Consider the following 22,895-nt stretch of genomic DNA (forward strand, 5'->3'; position numbering starts at 1 on the left):
GACAAAGCCGGGACAAAAACCCAGGGAAGGCCAAACAGGAAAAATACCCCAACAAAAACCCCAAACCATAACAGACCCAAGACTTATTTCCGATATTGTTCACCCCATTTATATAATTGAGAGTATAAAATAAAGTTATGAATGAGTTTAAGCTAGGTGACTGAAAACTGGCAACTGAGTGTTCTTCTATAGGTAATTTGTATCAGTAAAAATATGAAATTATCAAATCATACATTTCTTTTCTACTCACAAAATTAAAATCAATAATTCAGATTCTGAGGAATAAAAACCCAAACATCCTTTGGGGGACATTTAAAATGATGGATTATCCTTCCAAGACATTTCTACAAAGATATAAAGAGGACACTGATGTCATATAGTACCAGAAGATTAATGAAATATTTTTTGGTCATGTCCCCCCTTTTTTATTTTTTGGCAAGATGTCTGAATATTTATTTCCCCAAGACTCTGAATTTTCTATTTTCTTAAAAAATATATATTGTATCTAAATCCTATATAACATTTTATGAACTGATTGCTGGTTATGTTTACCCTGTGTTTCTTTTACTGTTTATCTAGCTATGTGTTTACCATGTTCCAAGGCAAAATACTTTACGGCAGTGTCGCAAATCATAATGTAACGTTACTCATGGAAACTAGCTCACGGCCGGAGTTTTGTTTACACTCTTGGGTAAGTTGGTTTCATTCACCGTTAAAGTGTTAAAGTTGTGTATGTCTGACCGTGTTTTTTTTTTTTAATGTCAAATACTCACCAACCAGCAGACGAACACTTCAATGGGGAATGTTTAGCACTTTTGCTAACGTTAGCTTAACAGTATAGCCAACTAGCTCCAACATACAAGTGCGGCGAAAACACACTGTCGTAACGATTTAACTCGGAATTACTAGCTCTGTACGGTATTAACGTGATTCATGTCGTGTCCGTCAGGGAGCCAACAGCTACGGGCAGCTAGGACAGGGACATGTGGAGGACCTGTCAGAGCCCCGGCTCTCTGACACCACTGCTCTACAAAACGTGGCAATACGTGCTCTCATCGGCGGCGGGGGTCACACCGTGGTCATCACGGGTAGGTTACGGTTCGCTCCTAAACAACACGATTCCTTCAAATACAAGCCTCATAACATGTGTGCAGCAATGTGAAGTCTGAACAAGGCGACAGAGATCACGTGCGCCCCCTCCAGGCCAAATAGGTTAATGGTTGATGTCGTTGAAAGTGAGTTATTTGACAAACATTTAGCCAATTCCACATGGAATTATAAAACACCACTGTGTTTCAGACATCCAAAATATACAGCAATAAAACATACAACAAAATAGTAGGAGAAAGAAAGAAAACTATCTACACTAATTTCAGTTTTTTCCTCATCTTAAAAGCAGTGTAATTAGCATCACATTTAGTTGAAAGGCTACTGGAAAACAACAAAAATTCAATCTATTGACTATTTAAATAAGTTACGGTTTGGAGTCAGTGTTTCTCTTTTTATTAGTGTCTTTTCAATCTCCCAAGCTCCAAGTAGGCCTAACTGACTTATCTAAATGTTTCATAAATAGCCAACTCAGCTGCATGGTTCTCTTATGTTTGTGGTGTATTTTGTGTTGGGCAGAGAATGGAGAGGTGTTTGTGTGTGGACAGAATCACAGAGGCCAGCTGGGACTTGGTCACAATGTAGACATCTCAACTCTTCAACTCTGCCCCAGCCTGACCCAGAGGGTCACAGCAGTAGCCTGTGGTTGGGATTTTACTCTTCTTCTCAGTGGTGAGAACCATTTCATACTGGGCATGTGGTACTCTGTTTTACACTGCACTATGTTTAGAAGGAAGCTTAATCGACGTTCATGAAACTATTATATAGTTTCATGAACGTCGATTAAGCTTCCACCCCAGGTGTTCCTAATAGGCTGGATAATGGGTAGGATGGGCATTTTATTTATCCTTCAGGGAAAATCTGGATGTCAAAGCAGCCAAAAATGTGAGAGGACAGAAATTGAAATGCAAAAGTCTTCACAGACTTATGCCACAGTCATGTCATGGGAATCTCTTGGCACCTCATGATTCGATTCGATCTCAATGCAACAATTTTTTTATGCACACTTCCATGTGCGATTTAAATAAATATACCTATAACTCTGAGTTTGCTACTCAGTTTGCTAAGCACTTTCTAGACAAATCATCTGGACCAAGCTTAGCCTTTTTCAGAGGCTCAGTCATGTTTAAAGGTGGATTATTGGCTTAGAACATGAAACATGAGGTGGTCAGTTGTAATGTGATAAAGTAGATGAACAGCCTATACTATATGTGTTTTGCCTTATTATAATATGTATGTCTTGTTAGATCATTTGTATTTATACAAAATGTATATTTTTTTCTTCCTTTTGGACATGTTTATGTTTTTTTTCTGCACTTTTGCCTAAACTCTAAGTTGTTGTCCATTATCCCATCTTCTTTCAATTACTGCTTTCTGGTACTTGTCTGGGGACAGTAACTTTTAAATAAAAATCATCACATTTAAAAAAATCTATGTATCCCTCTTGGCGTGTATACAGAAGTGCCTAAAAAAGAACACAGACATATGACGCGAATGCAGCATTAGACTTACAGTCCAAGTGATCAGGGTTGTCCTAAAACCAGCAATAGTTTGAGGGCGTTTCATGCAGACTAGCTTTGCCCTTAGGCCCCACCTTCTGTAAGTCTGTAATCTTGTCTACTTTGCTTTGAGAATTTATAGCAGTGATTTTATGTTAAATATTGGAATGAGGAAGGAAGCCTGGAAATACCTTCTTTCCAAAAGTTGAATATTTCAGTGTGATTTTTACATAGAGATTTTTCTTTTCTTTTTATGTCACACCAAAAGATTGCGGTCGAGTACTGGCATGTGGTTCCAATGCATTTGGACAACTAGGTGTTGGACAAACAGTCACACACTGTGCAGATCTACTGGTTGTTGAGGTGAGCACAAAAAAAATATGTAATTTTCAGTTTTGTCCTTAGACTCAAACTGTGTATATCATAGGGGAAGTATTGTACTTCTTCAAGGAACACAATATAACCAAACTGATGTTTGCCAAACCTTTTATCTTATCAACCCCATAAAAACTGCTACAAACCAACTTCACCTCACAATCAGTTCCTTTAAAGCAGATGTGCTGTGTTTGTTCTCAGAGTCTGCAGGAGCCAGTGTTGAGTGTAGCAGCAGGACTCAGACATTCACTAGCTGTTACTGGTAAGTTTGCACCAAAAACGTCATTAGTGTGTTTTTATTTAGCATTCAATCCACAAATCCTAATTTTCTGTTCTGCCCTCAGTCTCAGGGTGTGTATATCAGTGGGGAAGGGGGCTTTTTAATCACGCTAAGAGAGCACTCAGTCTCCGCGCTGTCCCATCACACCTCAGCTCTACGGTACCCTCTCTCGTACCAGGTAAGTGGAACTCTGTACTAATTAGAAAAAGTAACAGAAAAGAAAGTTTAAAGGCATTCCGTAATTTGCAATGCCACTGATGATTGATACAAGTGATCACATACTTGTGCATATGTTGCAGGTCTGGATCATAAGACCTCACACATGGTAGCTGCAGGCTCAGCACACTGTGTGTGCCTTACAGGTATGTCAACGGCATACACAGTTCATGTTACATTTGGTTTAGTTAACACTAATATGAGCCTCTGATTGAGAAAAACATTCCTATCAGCCTGAAATTAAAAGAATTGCATGTTGGAAATGTGTGTGAGCTCCAAACAAGGCAGCAGATTCACTTAATTTATAGGCCCAAATTAAAGAAAAAGCTTGATTTTGGATGTAGGCATCCCAGCAAGATGTTTTCACCCAAAACGATAGGAAATGGCTTACAAGGCTGACACCTTCTTTCTAACAAACCGTTCAAGTTTAGATAAAAGAAGGGTTCTTCTCAGATGTAGGACAACAAACTTCCAACAGGAAAAAAAGGACTGGAGCACACAGATTGATTTGCAGCCTTTAATAGTGCAAACAAACCAAAGTTGTTGTTCATTAACAGTTTTTTATGCTTTAGAAGTGTGTAACTTCACTGGATGGACATAAGCGAGGCTATAATTTGAAAGCAGATATGCAAAGCCTTTTGTGCTGCTGCTTCTCTGTCTTTAACTTAATGTTTGTACATCATGTCTGGTCTCCCTCCTGTCCTGTAATTAGTTGACTAACAACACTCAATTACTGCTCTTTCTTTCTGTTGCTGCCTCTGCTGAATTAAGAATAATGTCACTCCTGTCGGGTGTGCAGGAGATGGTGATTTGTTTCTGTGGGGAAGCAACAAGCATGGCCAGCTGACCACCACAGAGCCCTTCCTGTCCTCTCCCACTCTTGTGAAGCGCTCAATGCTGGGTGGAGAGAAAGTTATGAGTGTGTGGAGCGGCTGGACGCACATTGTTGCTCAAACAGGTGAAACATAACACTGATATGTCATCAGTTTTAACAGGATTTAAAGGACAGTAGCCATATCTGAACAAGGCCGTCATCTATTTCAGAGAGTGGGAGAGTGTTCACATGGGGCAGAGGAGATTATGGACAGCTGGGCCGACAAACATCAACCAGTCAGAACCCAGAGCTGCAACCGACTGCTCCTTCAGCTGACGGTGGAAACCAGGAGGCTTGCCTTCCTGCAGAAGTTAATGTCCTTCGTGGAGCGACACAGGTCAGACTTATCAGTGTTTGAAAAATCTGCAGACTGAAAAACCTATAAGGCATATGACAAACGTTCATACATGTAGTAGTGTGTTTTAGATAAATTATTTACTGTATTGAATCTTATTGTTGTGGCCATCGCCTTCGTGTTTTAGCAGTAAATGTCTGTGTCACAGCGGCAGGGGGCAGCAGAGGGCAGCAGACAACCACAAACAAAATAGGTAGCTGAGAGTTGTTTTGTGTGAGGTAAAGCAGGGACTGAATGAGAGCCAAGCCCACTAAGAGGAGCTTCTTAATGATTTGCATCACTACCTCTATCGTTTAGAGTTCACACATACTGCCAGAGGACCACTTAGATTTAGTCAAGGCAGAGATCTCTTCTCCCATGAGGGCAATTATGTGAGAGCATCGTGGGATTGCAGCAGTTAACCTGAAGTCTAAATGGCAGCTGTATTGTAGGAGATTGTCGCCAATAAAGTTGATGTCAGGGACAGGCATAGGCAATCTCTGGGTCGTTCTTCCACTGCACACAGGATCATTTCAGCAGCACTGCATATGTCAAGGCATAGTCACCTTGTGTATGTACAGCTAAAGGCAAGATGGATTGGTTGTTGTGCTTATGAATCTCTCAACCCAGCCTACTCTGTTAGTCCTCCTAACACTGTCCATATACACCCACAGAGTCAATATTTGTTAAACTGTCCCCTTTTATGAGGCCTATAAACATTACTGGAGTTACAAATAATACCTGACAGTGGTTCAGAAATCAGTTGGTGTCTTTCCAGTCCTGGCTTGTCGCAGCTGTGTGCTTTATCAAAAACCTTGCTCTATCAAAGCAGTTTAAACTGTATTAGCAAGGTTACATAATTCAATGACTTTTATTGCTAGTAAATGAGAGCTCTGTCTTGTGTTTTTACTCTTGTTAAGCTTTGTAGGTTTCTGGATCAGAATTTAAACTCCTTATGAAGGAGAGGACTGTGAAAAAAAGCTTTTGGTCATCAAAGGCAGGCACACACAGCCGTCCTGAGTTGCATTAACTCCTTCAGTGTGTTCTAGCTTTTATGAATGAGTTGGCTTTTCTGTTCTAGTTTTCTGCTCTGCCATCTGACAATGTATGATGAATGAGGTCTTTTATATTGAAAAAACTGATGTTGTATGCAGTTTTGAATAAAAGGTTAAATACATTATATTTGGTTACAAAGTATCTTAGTATCTATGTTGGCATAAGAAAGTGTTGCTATAACAGTCTTAAAGTTGTCTGCCTGCATTTAACACACATTTTAAACACTTTTCAAAATCCTTTTCTCTACAGATTGCATGCGGATCTGAACATAACCATGCCATTGTAGGTGAGTGTATTCTCTCTTCTCATTTTCTTTTTGCATGTTATTTTCAAAAACTGCTTTGTTTTCTTGTATTAGAACCTGTAATATTGATAAACATAAACATCTAAAATGAAACACAACTGCACTGGAAAGATACATCAAGGATAAGCAGTTTCTGAAAATCGAAGCAAAAATAGCCTAAACTTGCAGTTTTGAATTCAGTAGTGGTAACTGAATGTGCCTGAAACAAGAAACCTTTGGTGTGACATGACTCTGGCTCTTAAAAAGAATAGGGAATACACATTGCCTCAAAGAACAAGTAAGGGAGACGTCTAATACATTTCAGTTAAACATGAGTGTGAAATATTAATCCTTCTGGTAATGCTGCAGAGAATTTCTGAGGTCAGCTCATTGCTCTGTGACCTTTGCATCAGGAAGTAATTACAGCATGGCTAGATGAGTATCATTGACAGAAGCAATTACCCATACAAGCCTGCAAAAGGGCAGAATTAACCACACACACATTTGCAGACATGTTGTTCCAGTTCCAGATTGTTTGGAGAGCAGTCTCCCTTTGCCCACAAAAGAACAGAACATAGACATTGCAGCTACACACATCCGTTTATAATACTAAACAAACACAGACATATTGAGTGTTTGTGGGTCCTTGTCAGATTTACAAGGAGAATAGATATGCTTTTATTCCTTTCAGGCTTTCCAAAAGTCTCTTGCTTTCCCGTAGGCACAAACATTTTGGAAGTAAAATCTTCTGCATTAAATTTTGAACACTGACCCACTTTTTATTTTTACATCGGCATGAATTTATAAACCGCGGATGAACACTAAGCAAAAGCACAGGGTTTCATTAAAGAGGACGTGCTGGCCTTGCTGGTATTTCTACAAGCAAATGGCCACTTGTACTGTTCTGACCAATTTACATAGTTAACTAAAAATGCCATTATAATTAAGGGAAATTGTTAATGCTGAGTGTCCGTCGTGATGGCAGTTCTCACAAAGCACTGCTCTGTTATTTTAGAAGTTCAGTGATGAGAAAGCAGAACCAGTAAATGGAGAGTTCATGTGAACCTCCCGCACCTCACTCTTGTGCCATGCTGTCCTCCTTTCCTCCTGTCTGGAGCGCAGTGGCAGGAAAAAATGAAATGACAAAACAGGATTGGAAGCAGAGACCTGAGTACTGCTATTTCTGGTGCTGAAGTAGGTCACATGGAAAGGAACCGAGAGCATTGCATGCTACTTGTGATATCTGTTGCACATTTCAACCTGGGAAAGTACTCCTCATAAATGAATTTTATCATGGTCAGACGTGGAAAATAGTCCAAAGACGCTGTGGGCACAGCTCATCCAATCTGAGAAAAGATGTGTGTTAATGTGGACATTTTGAACAGGAATGCATGGGGACAAACACCTTACATTAGATCCCGTTTTAACTTGTATAGTACGTGTAGTATGGTATAAGTCCGACATATTGTGTCACTGGGGTATTTTTAATTAGGTGTAAGATTTTAAACCAAGTGACAGGATTTGTTTACAAGGAAATGGCTTTTTGCTCTAGTGTCTTCATTTCTATCCTTTTGTTGTGCAGAATATTGTGCAGGCACTTTGTTGCCATGGAAACACTGATGTGCTGTACTCCTGTCAGTAAGTCCATGAATTAAGCACGGCCTCAAAACAAGGCTTTTCCCCCCAATGAACAAAACATGTCAAGACATTAAGCTAACTAATAGTAATGAAAAAAAATATTATTTACGGATATTTACTGAATATACTTAATCAAAGATGGAAACACATACAGTCCAGTTAGAAATACATGTAGTATCTTAAAGACGGAGAAACGTGTGTTTGTAATGTATAAGCCATTTCCGGCAAAATGTCACACTGACATAAATGGCTGGCATGACATCTCGGTCTACTGACTGGCGAAAGCATATGTGTCACTTGGTGAATCCATACCTTAATGGTGCCAATTTTTTTGAGATGTGCCGAAAACGCAGAAAGGCAAAGAAACCCCCCGATGAAAGAAATTAAAAAAATGGTATGAAAGACACACGACAGCAGGATGGGGAGAGCTTGAAGATGTGTTACCCTTGAGAAAGCAAGCTCGCTTCTGTTGCCATGGCAATGGAGCCTATTAGGTAACTGTGTTGCCATGGCACGTGTCTCCTCTGTGATGCAGACCTGACCACACCCACCAACAAGCTCACCAGCTGTGAAGAGCAGGGAGGTGTGTGTGTGTGTGTGTGTGTGTGTGTGTGTGTGTGTGTGTGTGTGTGTGTGTGTGTGTGTGTGTGTGTGTGTGTGTGTGTGTGTGTGTGTGTGTGTGTGTGTGTGTGTGTGTGTGTGTGAGTGAGTGAGTGAGTGAGTGAGAGAGAGATTTTTTGTCCCCAGCCTTTTTTCTTAAGGCTACTAATTTTAGGCTAAATTGTACTGTGCTGCAGCCCCGTCCCTCTCTCCTGTCAGCTCCACTGACCCATGACCCCTCTCGTTTTCAGGGGGTTGTCTTCTCTCCTGGGGCTGGAACGAACATGGAATGTGTGGAGACGGTTCACAGAGCAACTTATTGAAGCCACAGCTCGTTTCTGGTCTCAAACCTCTTCTAATTGGCTGTGGAGCTGGACACTCTATGGCAGTGTGCGCTGCGACGACTGACTCAAGACAAAACGCTGCAGTGACTCCACCTCACTAACATCGGAGCAGGGACATTATCTAGCACAAGGCCATCGGAGACAAAAAAACAGAATGACTTTGTGAATTAACAAATTCTCACTGATTTAGGGTTCTTTTTGGTGCATTGCAAAGCTCACATGAGTATTCTAAGTGTCTTTGAATATACTGTAACTTTCACATTTTATTAGGCTACTTGAGCTCCTTGAAAATATCAGGCTTTAAACTGTAGTCATCATAAAAACACACAGGATGAGTTATGTTACATGTGAACGGAGACCATCATTTCTCTGACCAGCCCATCACTTTGATGGACATGATTGGGGCCAATGACTTTGCAGGAAATGACCATGCCTGTGGCTCCTGGTCCACCTGCCATGTTTGTCTTTCCTAAGAAAGCCGCTAAGAATTATGTGAGGGATGGGCTACACTGGTGCTACAGCTCCATCTTCCCATGTCAGCGGTTTTATAGCTGTGATCCAGAGTGTCAGAAGGTAGTCAATCTCTGCACTTTGTACTAAAAATCCATTGGTCATCTCATGATTTACCACTTAAACAGACAGTGAGTGCAGTCATTTTTCTTCGGCAACTCACTTATTTATGTTCTTGGCAGTCTTTCATATTCTTTGATCTTCTGTTTGTCTCATTTCCACCACTTTCATACTCTCTACTTTATTAATCCCTCTTGGGAGAAATTTGACCACTGCATTTGACCCAACCTACATATTTATGAGCTTTAAGTGGCCGCAGTGCAGCATGCAGGGACCAACTGCAGGTCTGAAGCCAGGAAATGGCAGCACTCAATGGTTAAAAAGGTTTTTATTTTATCCTTATGATTTATGCAAATTATAAATATAAAAAAAACAATATCACTGATTTATACATTAATAAAAGTTGAAATAATGTGCTTATATCTGGATTAGTTTGAAAAATAAATCAACAGTCGTTGAAAATGATCATTTCTGTGTTTTCTTTTATTTATCACTATTTATTGTACAAGCCTGAACTGTATTGGTCAAAAAAGACACAAAAAATCCCAAAACAACAAACAAATCAAAACGATCACTGAACACCTTATTGAGATAACTAACCACAAAATGCAAGGTGTTCAAAACACACACTTCTCACTAAACGGCACATTAGTTGCCTCTTAGTTGTGTTATTGATCTGTTTGAAAACAGCTGCTGTTATTGTTTTGTGTCAGACAACGATTAGCACGCTGTCCCCCCATTTGTGCTCAGCTCTTTTGGCAGATTCAGATCTGCTGTACCTGATCTCTAACAGATCTCAGTAGGTTGTTGGCAGTGTGTTTGCAGTTGTTTGGTAAAAAGGTGGTGGAGGCTTTTTCACTAACTTATACACGCAAAAATCAAGATGTTCTCTGTACTCAATGGCCTTCCTCTAGGTTTTTAATTAGGTATGCTCATTGCTTGCCTTTAGAAACTGATCCGCGTGGGGGTCCTTATTGTATCCTTGTGCTTTTTGAGTATCTAACTGACTTGTTTTCAGTGGCTGGTGACTGATGCCTAATGTCAAATAAAATGTACATTAATTCATGTTGGTTAAGCTATACTCCTGAATGGTAAGAAGAATTTGCATAACAGAGGCACTTGTCCAGTATGTGTGTTATATTTTGGCAATGGTTAGTATTGCATACTATGCCAATTTGATTGTGCAGAAATTAAAATGTACCACAGAATAATTATGAATGTCTGAGCTGGTATATGAGTCAATGTCAATTGTATATATAAGCTGTCTTTATTAATCAAAGTGTAGCTACATATAAAGATATATACATTTAATGAATGTTAAAAATCTAGTATTCCTTTCTGAATACCCTCATTTAAGATTTGAATCATCAAACAGTTATTTACTCTTGACGGCACAATTTGCCATTTGAATGCCTCATTAAGTAAGAGTTAAGGTAAGAGTGGTGTTTCCTTAATTTTTTTTTGAATTACATTTTTTACATTTTTTGTGTGGATGTTATCTCTCTTATGCCTAAAAACATATCAAAGGAATTTTAAAGGTGCAAAACGGTGCAAAGGTCTAATGACAGTGCAAAGTTATCGATTTGTATTTAACTATTAAGTCTGGCTGACAGGTGAGAGATTTTTTGCTGGGTGATTAAAATCGGAGCAACATTTCTTTTTCTTTCAATAGAAGAAGCACACATATATTTGATGATCATTCAAAAACACTGGTACACAAAACATCTGCACACAACACAGCGTATTTACAGCACTGTCACACACCAAAAATAGGCACACAAATTACAACACAGTAACCAGTCACAGATACTGAGCTACATAAGGCTTGACAACAAACTTCCTCAGTGCTACATCTATGCTGAGTTTGTGATGTACAGGTTGTCACTGTCCCACACACCCATTTAAAAGACTAAGTAATACACACAACAATGTTTACAGCACTATCAGGTGGGTGATGGGCCATTATGGGTCATACACATAGTGGTTGGGACACCATGGTTCATAACACAAACTGACTCTGTTGGTTGTCTGCTCCGGTGCTGTCGCTGGGTCTCTATAAACATATAAAAAAACAATAACAAAAATAAATTATTACACAAATTATGTATAATGGTAGAAATGATGGCGATGATGGATACCTCTGCGAGAGATGAGACATGACACAAGCTTGGAGAGTAAAGAAAATGTGCTCCCTTAGTTCCTCATGGTAAACGACAGGTTTACCATGTATTTCCCATGCTTAGCCAAGGCATCAGACAACGGTGTACTGTTTGTGTGCCGAGGTTGGACTCTGAGTTGGTTAATAAACATGCCCAGTCATGCTGCGTTTAACAGTTTGATGTACAGTAGTTTGTCTTTGTCATGCGTTTGTACATTTTGCGTCATGCTCTCACAGTCACCTTGTATGTTATTTTCTCTTTGACCCGGACATAGGTAAACAGAGGGTCAAACAGCTGTTGACAGCGCTAGCTGTGAGCCAGTGTGAAAGGAAAGTTGTATGTATGCATGTGCTGTTGAATAAAAACGCAGTCTAAACGCTCGTTGTGTATAAAATTTATTTCATGCAAGGACTTGTATTTACATATTTTATTTGAATACTTTGCTGTTGCATAAATGGAAAATACATGCATTTACCTTTCCCCCAAGTAGACCCCTATCCCATGCTGTGTCGCATTGTACTTTTTTCACTTGATTTGCATGAGCATATAATTCACCTGCGTCTATACAAGTTTTTTTTTCTTAAATATATATATGACGTCCATTAATTACCACAAGAGACATGTTAAACTCTGATCATTCAGAATAAAGACAAAACGTAGATGAGTTGCTATACTTATATCTTCTTCTAGAAATCACCCTTTTCTGATTGGTTAACATTTGTTAAAGTGCCCTGAAAAAAAATGTGCATAATTATTGGGACAGCATCAATACATTTAACAGTAACAGTATTGATGTTTTAAATCAATAAACATACATACTGCTGTAGTCATTGTGACATCTCTAGTTTCTTAATATATATTTTGACTCTGTAGAGTTGCCTGGTCCCCTTTAATAATTTGTGCTTTATCATACAAACATTTTTTGAGATGTGGACTATAAAGTTATATATATTAATATTTTTTCTCCTTGGAGCTCTGTATCCCCCTAAGGGTTAGATCCTAGTATGTGTTCGCTGATTTAACAGTAATAACCAATTCACTGTGATTAAGAATACAAGGGTGGTGCAAAAAGTACAAGGTGCACCCTATAAAATAAAGCTTTTTTTACACTGTTATGAGCATGGTATAAACATTATAAAGTGTACTGATGCTACACTGGGAGCACTTATATAATATTTCAATTCATTACTTGCTTTTCCTTGGACTCACCAGGTATGAAGGCACCGTTGTTTTATAATTCATGAGCCTTGCCATAATTTAGGCATCACAGCAGTAATAGAAGTTGCTGCAGACTATGGATACTGTTTAAAAACTAATAACTACCAGTAAATATATCTGTATAAAACTTTTTATGCTCATAACAGCATTGGTTGGCTTTATGACATATTGTTCAAGTCAAATCACGCTATTTTAGTTGGAGGCCCCAGTCAAATGAATACAAGAAAATAAATATATGAATTTGGGGAAAGGCAAAGAATGGCAGCTACATAAAAATCTCTGCTATGACTGAGTCTCTTCTAAAGCTGTTTCAAAATGCATTAAAATGGCAAAGCTTTTGAAAGAAAAAAAAATATTTTCTTTTCTTACATGTACTGCGATACATTTAGCTTCTTGTTGAACATAATTTATCGTGCAATGCATGCAAATGAACACAACAGTTTTAGTTCTGTTGACATTGAACGTATTCATCACTAATATCATAGGAATTGTCACCATCCTCATACTGCATTGAACATCACGTTCAATTTCTTTTTTAAATGGGTACAGATAACATTGAGCCTTGTTAGGATTGCCCTTTCAGAATGATAACGTCTCTACTTTGCAACATATAAAGCACTTAAGAGGATTTCCCTTAACAGCTGGCAATGGTACCTTTTGGATATGTTTCAGAGCCATGTATTGGTAATGTCCAGCTTATTGTTAGCAGGGGTTACATCTTATGAAAGTTTCTTTCACAAAATTGTAAAAAGCAGATGAGATAAAAGTTATTGGCAGAAGAATATGCGAGATCAAAAGCAACAGAGCAACAGGCAATGATGTAAAGGGAAAGAGGGAGTAGCCTGTGGTAGAAGTAGAACAGCGCTTTGTCCGCAACTGAAGTGACCCATGCAGAGTGGCAATTGCCAATGTTTTCTAGTCTAGGATATGATGACACACCCAAGGAGAACACTTGGGTAAGCTTGAGTATAAGACACAGTAAAGATACAGTTTTCCAGAAAAAGAATAAAATAAAAATGAAAAAAACAAGAGTGAAGGCAAGTGTAAAAACAAAATTTGACAGGTAAGAAGTGTGGACTGGCCTTCCAATGGCATTGTGTCTGCTACTCAACCATGCTACATAATGGATGGGATGGGGGAATGTGAGTGCTGCATTAGACAAGGTGGGCTGCAGGGCAGGGCGGACACTGAGGACACTCCAGAGGCATCCCCGCTCATGCCAGACATGCTGTTAAGGCTCCAAGGCTTTTCATAACCTTCAGTTGAAAAACAGAGAACGTTCTGAGTACACTGCAGCACTGAATCCATAACAAATGTTTTGGTTGTTCCTCACTGGTGATACTACCCCTGTTGCTTTCTTGTTTTTGTCTCCAAAGAAACAGGTCAACACAGACTTTGAGAGAGATTATTCTCCATGCATTGAGTGTATCAGGAATACAACAGCATGCACCGGGTGGTACTGGAATGGTTTGGAGTATAACACTACAAAAGACTCAAAAAGGTAGGCACCTCAGGCAGGGAATGTGTTCTCAGCTGCAGGTAGAATTTTATACTGTGCACTATAAACTGTTGATATGCTGGCTGCACTCATAGACTAACGTCACTTTCTTAGAGAAATAATTTGTAGATTCATACTAAATAAATAAAAACAAACACAAAGGCTTTTACCCTGGTATTAAATAGTAGAAATTAGAATTTGGCTCTATATAACATTAATAATAATATTTGACATTAGACTCCATTTGTGTTGTGCTCCTTCACCATACTGATAGCACCCCTCAGCAAGACACTTCATGCACCGTTGTGGTCAAGAGAAATGTACTCCTAAGTCAGGGTCCTGCATGGTATTTATCATTAGAACACGAATACATACGTGGTACACACATAGCACATTTATATCAACAACACATTCTAGACCATATAAATCTTAAAATAGCTTCCTTACTGGTAAGAAATAGGGGTATTACATCATTCATGGTATCAAAAAATATATTATGTAGATGTAGACAATTATTATTGACATTTGTGGTGATTGTGCTTGGCTTTAACAGATGTTAGTGTGACGTGAAATATATACAAATCCCAAAGGGATGATTGAGGAGAAGCAGTTGTCTTTAAAGAAAGAGTGTTATAAGAGGTTTGTGTGTGTGTGTGTGTGTGTGTGTGTTGTGTGCCTGTGAAAAACTGAGGCATAACACTCAGCGAAGAGGGAAAAAAGAGGATGTTCTGTCTCTACCGTCTACAGGGTGTCAGTGTCTTACAGGGGCCTGTGATTGGCTGTTACTGTACGTACCCCTCCTCACTCTGCCCCCTGTGTGGTTGGGGCGTTCAGCAGTGGTGACTAGGAAGCAGGGTCGCTCTCTCTCGCTGGGACTGAAGATTTCCTCTGGAGATATGGCCTGGTCTATATGAGGGCAATCTTCGTTGGCCAGCGCTGCGTTAGCTGCTTCACCATTCAGCTTGGAATCTTATAAGAAAATAACAAAGACAAAATATGGTTTCAAATACCAGCTTTTATCAGAATTTAAGTGCCACATTATTAATCTATCTTCAGTTTTCACGTCCTAGGTAGTTTTCACTACCTAGATGCACACAGGGTAATAACACAAGTGCAATAATACGGTTTGGCTGCTGTCTAATGTTAGCTTTGTGCACTGTTGTTTTTTGAGCACAAACTGGTCACTTAATCTTTGCTCTAGTGCCGCAAAAGTAATTCAAGAGGAAATCAAGTGACTCCTGCGTCTATTTGCATGTTCTTAACATCACAAATACATGATTATTACAGACTCTCAGTAAGACTAAAGAGAGAGGAGGAGTGAATCACTCCATTAAGAAGTGCAAAATCAATAAGCTTAAGATTACTCACTGCCTCAAAACCTCTATTCTCCTATTCAGAGTAAAACGTGCTTTTCATCACACATGTTATTGATTGTTTTCAGTGGGAAACACATTTGTTTAATCTGAAACAATTGCTGATTAACGTGTGGGAACAGAGAAACAATGAAAACGCTGTTGATGTGGCTGCTTCAGGAGTACAGAGAAGTGATGAGACAACAGTTTATCAGACTATAAATAATCTTTCTTACCTTGAAACTTTATCTCGAAAACGTCGTCATGGGGTATGGGGCTCGGTTGTTGGGAGCTCATGCTTGACTTACAGAAGTTTGGAGAACCTGGTTGGGGTGCCCGAGGGATGTGCCTATTCTTTTTCTTTGGTAGTTTCTGTTTTGCCATGGCCAGAGAGTAATACATTCCAAAGTTGTTGACAATCACAGGGACAGGCATGGCAATGGTCAGCACACCTGCCAGGGCGCACAGGGCTCCGACCAGCATACCAGAGGTGGTCTGAGGGTACATGTCTCCATAGCCGAGGGTCGTCATGGTCACCACAGCCCACCAGAATCCAATCGGGATGTTCTTGAAGTGTGTGTGCTCACTGGCTCGAGGGTCGTTGGGGTTAGCTCCAATCCGTTCAGCGTAGTAGATCATAGTAGCAAAGATGAGGACACCGAGGGCGAGGAAGATGATGAGAAGCAGGAACTCGTTGGTGCTGGCCCTCAATGTGTGGCCCAGCACCCTCAGTCCCACAAAGTGACGGGTCAGCTTGAAGATACGCAGGATCCGCACAAAGCGGACAACCCTCAGAAAACCCAGCACATCCTTAGCTGCCTTGGAGGAGAGCCCACTGAGGCCAACCTCCAGGTAGAAAGGCAGGATGGCCACAAAGTCGATGATGTTCAGGGCGTTGCGAATGAAGTCACATTTATTCGGGCAGAAAGTTATTCGCATTAGAAATTCAAAAGTGAACCATACCACACACACGCCTTCAATGTAGGTGAGGTAGAGCGCAGTCTCAGTCTCCTGGTAGGTGCGCACCACTGTGACGTTGTCCACCACATCCACCTCGGTGCGGTTGATGATGGGGTTGAAGGCCTCGTGGGTCTCCAGACAGAAGGTAGTGATGGACACCAGAATGAAGAACAGCGAGGCCAGAGCAACCCACTGAGCAGGAAATATATATCGGGTGCAGTAGCAAAAATAGAGGGGAGAGAGGAGGGGGAAGAAGGACAGAGAGGAGCACAGTAATTCATGCAATGTAATCAAGCTCAACACCCAGCCGCCAATGTTAGTACCCCACAATGCAATTCAATCTATTATCAGAGACAGTGCCGTCTGGTTTGACAGTGACAGTGGCATTGACACACTCTCTCACTCCCCCCTTTCTCACTTTCCATTTGTCTTGATTCAAAAGCGTCACTGTAAAAGTGACAATCAATAGGAGCCGGCCGTTCTCGCTTCTCTTCCCACTGCTGTATCTCCAAGGTCATGGCATTTTCAAGGATATGCTACATTAGAATTACTAAGAGCCAGCAGCAGGATACGCATTAAACCACAGTACTGAAATTAGCTGGGGCTTTTCCCTATTCAAGGTCATACTATCCATGACAATCAACTCTGGGGAATGTTAGTGAGCTGAGAGGCTCGCTGAGTTGATAACAGATGTGTATGAGAAACCTATATTTACCTTAATGGCCAATGTCTACTCTATCTTTCATTATGTATTGATTAAATAATCCAATTTCATCACATTTAGGCCCTGAAATGTCTGATGCATACTACATGGGTGTGACGGATACAGTTTTCTTAACTGAGTGTTGATTGCAACCCTGTCCTAATGATATCCTGCTCTGATGATACTGTACTGGTTTACAGAATTTGTTTGCTGTAGTTAGAATGGTGAAACACTATTATATCTCCAATGGAAACCGGAGGCCAATAGATCAGAGGTGGTGGACAAAGATTCAGACATGAATAGTGGGAACTTAATCATACTGTGAATAACAAAAAAAATATCAATAGCTGTTTGTTCATGCTTGAAGATGTCTTTATAACAGTAAGTGGGGTTCTGTAGTGCTGCTCAAACTTGTTAAGTAGCAGGAAGGTGTAGCATCAGGGAGGAGGTTAGTTGGAGCGGAGCATGTCTAGGCATGAGGGCATCTTAAATATTTAGTTCACTGAAACACACCATCTTAGTCAGAGTTAGGTCTATTCACAGTTTGTCAGTAAGGCAGGCATGCAGCACAAGATGGGAAACAGGCCCTCATCATAACATCTCATCACTGGCAGATCATTGCATTGCGCTGAGGAAATCACTGCTGCGTCTAAATGTCTGCTTCTTATCTATGTTACTGTGGCAGTCTGGAGGGAAACTGTGCGTTAGCAGAGACAACAGCACACCAACTCCTGTTCTGTCAGCAGGGCTGTCCTCTCTTTAGAGAGAAGACTCACACTGAGCAAAGAGGACACACATAACTTTGGATGAAGATGGAGACTCATTGCAATTTACACACTTTAATATGGCATGTGAATTGCTTTGTGGTTTTTTAAATTCTCTTTAAATTCAGTACAGAATGTTTTAAATTCAACATAAAAATAGAGTGTGGATTAAAAGAACACTGCATTTTAATGCAATCAGATGCAAAATGTCCCTTTGTAAAGCTAATGTTCAGCATTTTCTGAGGCATTTGTACAGTGTATGTAATGTTTATTGGATTACATAATTTAGTTGTTTTGTCCACCCCCTCTACAGTAGAACTGTAAAAAATAACAAATACATCCTAGGATATAATCCAATCCAATTCAACCACACTGAAAATTATAAGGCAAAAGATAACAGATTGGAATCAACAACAAAGGCTGGATTACTTACTGGGCAAAGCGAGGTTACGGCCCTGGGGCTCCCAGCAATCAGGGGTCCCAACAGATTTATTGCCAGCTGCTTTGTGCTTATTTCATTAATTAATAACTTTTGAGAGTTACTTGTCTAAATTTAAATTGTGCACATTCCTGAATAAGTTTAACTAAATCACCTAAAACAGTTTGATTACACACAGCCCATTTCTTTCATATCAGTATGAAGAGATATTTTAGGTAATTGACAGTGGAGCTGAAACGATAACTCCATAGATTAGTTCAACAAATGATTAATTAACAACAATTTTGTCAACTGTCTGTATGTAATAAATTGATCATTCTTGCAGATTTTCTTAGTTTTCTATAATTGTAAACTGAATCTTTTTGGCTTTTGGATATTTGGATGGACAAAAAAACAATTTGAATTTGTCAACAGGAGATTTAAAAAATTGTGATGGGCATTTTTCCTTATTCAATTAATCATGAGTAATAAAAATAATCGTAATTAGCAGGTGCTCTTGTCATTTTGTCCCGTGTATGAACGTCCATTAGCAAGGGAATTGGTAAAGAACCATCACCATCACCGCCAGCGTGCTTTAGTGCAATGAGGCCTTGTTCTTGCAAGCTACTTTCTCAGCGCTCTGAACATCCCACCCTTCAAACTGTTAAACAAACACTGCATCTAATCAGACTGCCTTTCAGTAATTTACATGTGTGACAGTTAGCAACAGTGTGGCCTCAGCCTGGAGAGAGGAGGACAGGCAAAGATTGTTTGCTCCTTATTGGCTGGATCTACAGTGCTATGCATTGACAAGGGGTTCCTCTGATGTATCCACTGTGAATAGAGTCTGTAATTAACTGTGATGCTCACATCTAATTAATCTTCTTGCCAGTCTTGGTGGAGCTCTGTCAATCTTCGCTCTGTGCTTTGTCTTTCTCACTGCTAAATGTGGGACACATCTGAGGAGTTTTCTGTTTTGGGAAATGTCCCTGCATGCGGAAGATGAAATTTGAAAGAAGTGTGCATGTGTGTTGGTTAAACCACTTTCACTAATGCTTGCTGTAAGAGCGAGAACATGTCAATACAGTTTACACTTGCTGGATGGGGCCTGGTAACTAATTACACGATCAGTGTTACAGCTGCTAAACCAGCGGGCAGCACAGCGGTCTTTGTAGGGGGCAGTGGTCAAAAAAGAACAAATCAGAAGGTGTAAAGTCATGTCATTGTCACCATTAAGAGGCATTACGCCCAGATGGAAAAGTGCCCATAAAAAGACCGAAAATGTCACCTCAAACAGCAACCCAAATTTTGTCTGGAGGTCTGCCACTAAAATCCTGATAGTGCCAAAGATCTGGTTTCCTATGTGTATCTGACCTATTAAACCAAAGAGCCAGCTTGCTTATGGATTCTTGTGAAAATATCAATCCAGAGACTGAAGTGAGAGCCATAATCACTTGTTCTTTCTGCCGGATGCTAGAGGATGGCAGTAATGCTTTGCATGTAAATGATTTTGAAAGAAGAAGTGTTTGATTTTTTTAGATTTGTTGGTTGATTTTTTTTACAGTCACGTCCCTGCTGTGGAGACCCCTGGGAGGGCAATTTCAAGGCAATCAAAAGCCTCTTTACACCCCCCATAGCCATCCATCTTTGTTTTACCATCAGAAGGAAAGGCAGCCACATTTACAACTACATTTCTGTTAATGCAGCTTTTCATAACAGCAATGAAACATGTTGTTTGCTTTTAGCTGAAATTTTACCAACAATTATTACTAATGAGGTTTCAGATAAGTTAATTAAGAAGAATAAAACCACAGCAAACATCTTAGACTTTAACATGTTGAATTGCCAAGAGGGGGAGATATGAAACAAAAGATGTGACAAACAAAGTGTTTTTTTGGATTGACACTTTAATATCAGTCTACGGGCCTCAACAAGGATTTATCATGTTATGCTGTAGGCCAAGATGTTTTCTTAAGTTCTATGTAGAACTTGGGGCTATGGTTTATGATGGCCTTTGACTGATACCCCTCCAATGCCATTTAATCTTTTTTGTTGTTGTGAGATGCTTGTCTTTCTCTCTGATTAATGAATCTCTGATCAATGATGGCTCAAGCCTGATCCTTCTCAAAGCCCTATTTGCTATGTGCGGAAATTGCATAAGGTGCTTTCCGGTTGTATATGTTTCTTTCCTGTGTTCCACCCCTTTTTGGATTTTGGATTTTATAAGTGTGGCTTCCATTTGTACACCTCATGGTACTCAATCCAGTACTACAATTCCCAAGAGGTAGAGCTTCTTCCACCAGGATGTGCACACGTGTTGGTATTTTTACCTGCCTGTCCATTGTTGAATCATGTAGCTATGCTCTCAGGAAGGTCTGTTAGATCAAAGTGTGCAGATACATCTCTATAATAAGTTTAAACATCTTAGACTTAAAAGCAACTCACCCTTGCATATTTAGTGGAGTAAGGGTCCTCAAACAGAGCCCAGACATGTTTCTGCCACCGGCTCCACAGGCTTCCACTCCTGGCATCATGAGTGTCTCCCTGCGCCAGCCTCCTTGTCATTTCATCCACATCATCCTCGGCAGCATGCTCCAGATCCGGCTCCGCATCATCGTTCACCAGGTCTAACAGCCCCCCCCCGCCGAAACTATCAAGGGCCTCCTCTGCCTCCCGGTGCTGACGATAGGTCATCCAGCAGCATGGCTCCACGTCTGTCTCATCAATGCCCCAGAAGGCCAGTTCCTCCTCATAGAGGGGGCCGCAGACGTCAGCCGGGCAGTGCAGTTTACCTGTCCTGTAGTAATTGAGGATGTGTGCAAACACGCCAGGGTGGCGGTCGAAGAAAAATTCCTCGATCTTGGCATCATAGTCAAAGTGGTTGGGTGCATCAGGCTCGGCCAACCAGGACAAGCGAGTGCCAGGTAGAGTGCGCAGGGTGCTGCGGTATGTCTGATGTCTGATCCCTCCCACGTTTATCACAATGCGATCCTTGTCGTCGCTCAGGCCCATTGCGTCCCTTAGGCATTTCTCCAATAAGTTCCCTTCATCGCAAAGGCAAGTCTAGGCGCCCCGTGGCACCATGCACAGCAGTGATTACACTGGAGGAAACAATTAGGCCTACATAAAAGAAGCAGTGCACAAAACAACCTGTCGTTTATCACCAACCAAGTCGTGACTGCTTGACACGCATTAGGCTACATTCACTCTAAGCCCTGTGTTTTCAACAAGCACCTGTCATGCAACTGGACGATCATAAACGCTTATAGCTGCCAGACTTACTGGAGGGTATCAAAACGAAATCCAAAATGATTGCAGCCAATGGAATTACATTAGGAATGGACGTCACATCATCTGTAAATCCGAGATGCTGTGATAAAGGGACAAACGCTGACAAATCCCCCCACCCAACAGCAGAATAAATCCAGCTCATTGGACTCCCAAGTTGCGGTAATTGATCAGATCAGTCCTGAGTAGGTTTTTGACTTTCACAGCAAGGTGACTGCGGTGGTGCTGAGCGGACAGCGTCTGTCCGGCAGCTCCTGATGGAGACTCGGGCGCTGCTTTCACTCCCTCCTCTGTTGCTGCCTACAGACTCACCTCCTTCACACCGACGCTCAGCCCGCTCCCTCTCTGCGTTTACCGACACACTGTGCAGCAGCTCTTTGTCTCAGCGCAGAGATGCTCTCCTGCTCAGGAACTTTCCCTTTCCTTCATGCATGGCTGAGAAGAAAACACACACCTTCGATCTGAAGGGAGGAAAATGCTGTTTTCTGAGCTGCGTAGTTAAAGAAAAAGAAAGCCGGAGATGTTAGGGGGGGCGAACCTCCTCAAAAACGCCCAAACTGCCTGCTTTTCACACCGTGCCCAGCTCTCCTCTCAGATCAGATGGAGCATGCCCAGTGGACCCTGCGTTTGTTAAAACACGCTGTCAAGTTCTCAATTTAAAGCTGTTGAAATTGTCATCGCTGCCCACTTTTCCTCACGTCGTCGCTGGGAGTGTTATGGTCGGTTAGCGGCTGTAACAGGAGGGACTGGTCTTCGTGCAGTGCTGGCTGGAGAAGGTGTGACCTGGAGCCATGAACGCGTAGATCCGCCCATAGCCTAAACCACCAGAAAGAGTCTGAGCATCTACCTTCTTATAGCTACCTGATTTACAGTGTAGGCTAGATTCACGCTGTTGTTGACGGTCTGAAGCCAATGCGTGTGTGCTGCACTTCCTGTTGAGATATTTTGAAACAAAGAATTATTTACTTTTTATTATTGTTTTTACGCAGATGTCATGTGCTGCGCTTGATCTGTAGGCTATGATTAGCGTCCACCTTTGATTACAGTACCACCAGAGGGAGCCATTGTGCACTCTTGGTCCCCTTTATGTTGTATGTAGGCTATGTTTGTTAATTAACGCCAACTAATTCCACAAAAGAAAAAAAAAAACTGATTAGGAATGTGGAAAATTAGGCCATAAACTTTTAGTTTTCGTTGCAGATGAAGGATTTCTTAACAATGCCATTTTCTAGCTTATTTTGTACATTTTCTCATGTAAAATAAAACGTATAGGCCTATTATACTAAACCGGATTTATTATTAAAAGATTGGGGATTCCTTCTTTTCTTTTTTCTACTACTTTACCTCAGAAACAGATGG

At 40.7% G+C, this 22,895-nt stretch overlaps 2 protein-coding genes across 6 annotated transcripts; one reads left to right on the forward strand and one right to left on the reverse strand.

Annotated features, from left to right (window-relative positions):
• The first annotated feature begins 543 nt into the window (after nucleotides 1-543).
• Nucleotides 544-10,911, forward strand: sergef (secretion regulating guanine nucleotide exchange factor). Of its 4 annotated transcripts, XR_004657741.1 has the most exons (12): nucleotides 544-691; nucleotides 950-1,088; nucleotides 1,627-1,779; nucleotides 2,875-2,969; nucleotides 3,183-3,243; nucleotides 3,326-3,439; nucleotides 3,561-3,623; nucleotides 4,277-4,435; nucleotides 4,522-4,688; nucleotides 5,991-6,027; nucleotides 7,040-7,218; nucleotides 8,514-10,911. XR_004657741.1 is itself a non-coding variant. In XM_034880349.1 (11 exons), exons 1-11 carry the CDS (start codon nucleotides 545-547, stop codon nucleotides 8,705-8,707), a joined length of 1,329 nt encoding a protein of 442 aa, XP_034736240.1. In that variant the 5' UTR covers nucleotide 544; the 3' UTR covers nucleotides 8,708-10,911. The 4 variants fall into 4 exon arrangements, 3 of the variants coding, with proteins under 3 accessions (XP_034736240.1, XP_034736242.1, XP_034736241.1); XM_034880349.1 differs by lacking the exon at nucleotides 7,040-7,218; XM_034880351.1 differs by lacking the exons at nucleotides 7,040-7,218; nucleotides 8,514-10,911 and adding an exon at nucleotides 7,607-8,046.
• On the reverse strand, nucleotides 9,639-22,486 carry kcnc1b (potassium voltage-gated channel, Shaw-related subfamily, member 1b). Of its 2 annotated transcripts, none has more exons than XM_034880343.1 (4): nucleotides 20,694-22,482; nucleotides 15,640-16,555; nucleotides 14,847-15,020; nucleotides 9,639-11,229 (listed from the first exon to the last, which is right to left on the reverse strand). In XM_034880343.1, exons 1-4 carry the CDS (start codon nucleotides 21,258-21,260, stop codon nucleotides 11,120-11,122), a joined length of 1,767 nt encoding a protein of 588 aa, XP_034736234.1. In that variant the 5' UTR covers nucleotides 21,261-22,482; the 3' UTR covers nucleotides 9,639-11,119. The 2 variants fall into 2 exon arrangements, with proteins under 2 accessions (XP_034736234.1, XP_034736233.1); XM_034880342.1 differs by lacking the exon at nucleotides 9,639-11,229 and adding an exon at nucleotides 11,715-13,809 and having other exon boundaries at nucleotides 20,694-22,486.
• Between the last annotated feature and the right edge of the window lie 409 nt (nucleotides 22,487-22,895).

This window comes from Etheostoma cragini, chromosome 8, assembly GCF_013103735.1.
Source record: "Etheostoma cragini isolate CJK2018 chromosome 8, CSU_Ecrag_1.0, whole genome shotgun sequence".
In the NCBI taxonomy this organism is placed as follows: Eukaryota; Metazoa; Chordata; class Actinopteri; order Perciformes; family Percidae; genus Etheostoma; species Etheostoma cragini.

What these genes read in the sequence shown, in the direction of transcription:
- sergef (XM_034880349.1), top strand. Translation starts at nt 545, where the DNA reads ATGTTTACCCTGTGTTTCTTTTACTGTTTATCTAGCTATGTGTTTACC. An exon ending in ACATTCACTAGCTGTTACTG is followed by an intron (nt 3,244 to 3,325) that starts GTAAGTTTGCAC and finishes TTCTGCCCTCAG; the next exon opens with TCTCAGGGTGTGTATATCAG. An exon ending in TCCTTCGTGGAGCGACACAG is followed by an intron (nt 4,689 to 5,990) that starts GTCAGACTTATC and finishes TTTTCTCTACAG; the next exon opens with ATTGCATGCGGATCTGAACA.
- kcnc1b (XM_034880342.1), bottom strand. Translation starts at nt 21,260, where the DNA reads ATGGGCCTGAGCGACGACAAGGATCGCATTGTGATAAACGTGGGAGGG. An exon ending in TTTCGAGATAAAGTTTCAAG is followed by an intron (nt 15,021 to 15,639) that starts GTAAGAAAGATT and finishes TTTTCTTATAAG; the next exon opens with ATTCCAAGCTGAATGGTGAA. An exon ending in AGGGGGCAGAGTGAGGAGGG is followed by an intron (nt 13,810 to 14,846) that starts GTACGTACAGTA and finishes TTTCAACTGAAG; the next exon opens with GTTATGAAAAGCCTTGGAGC.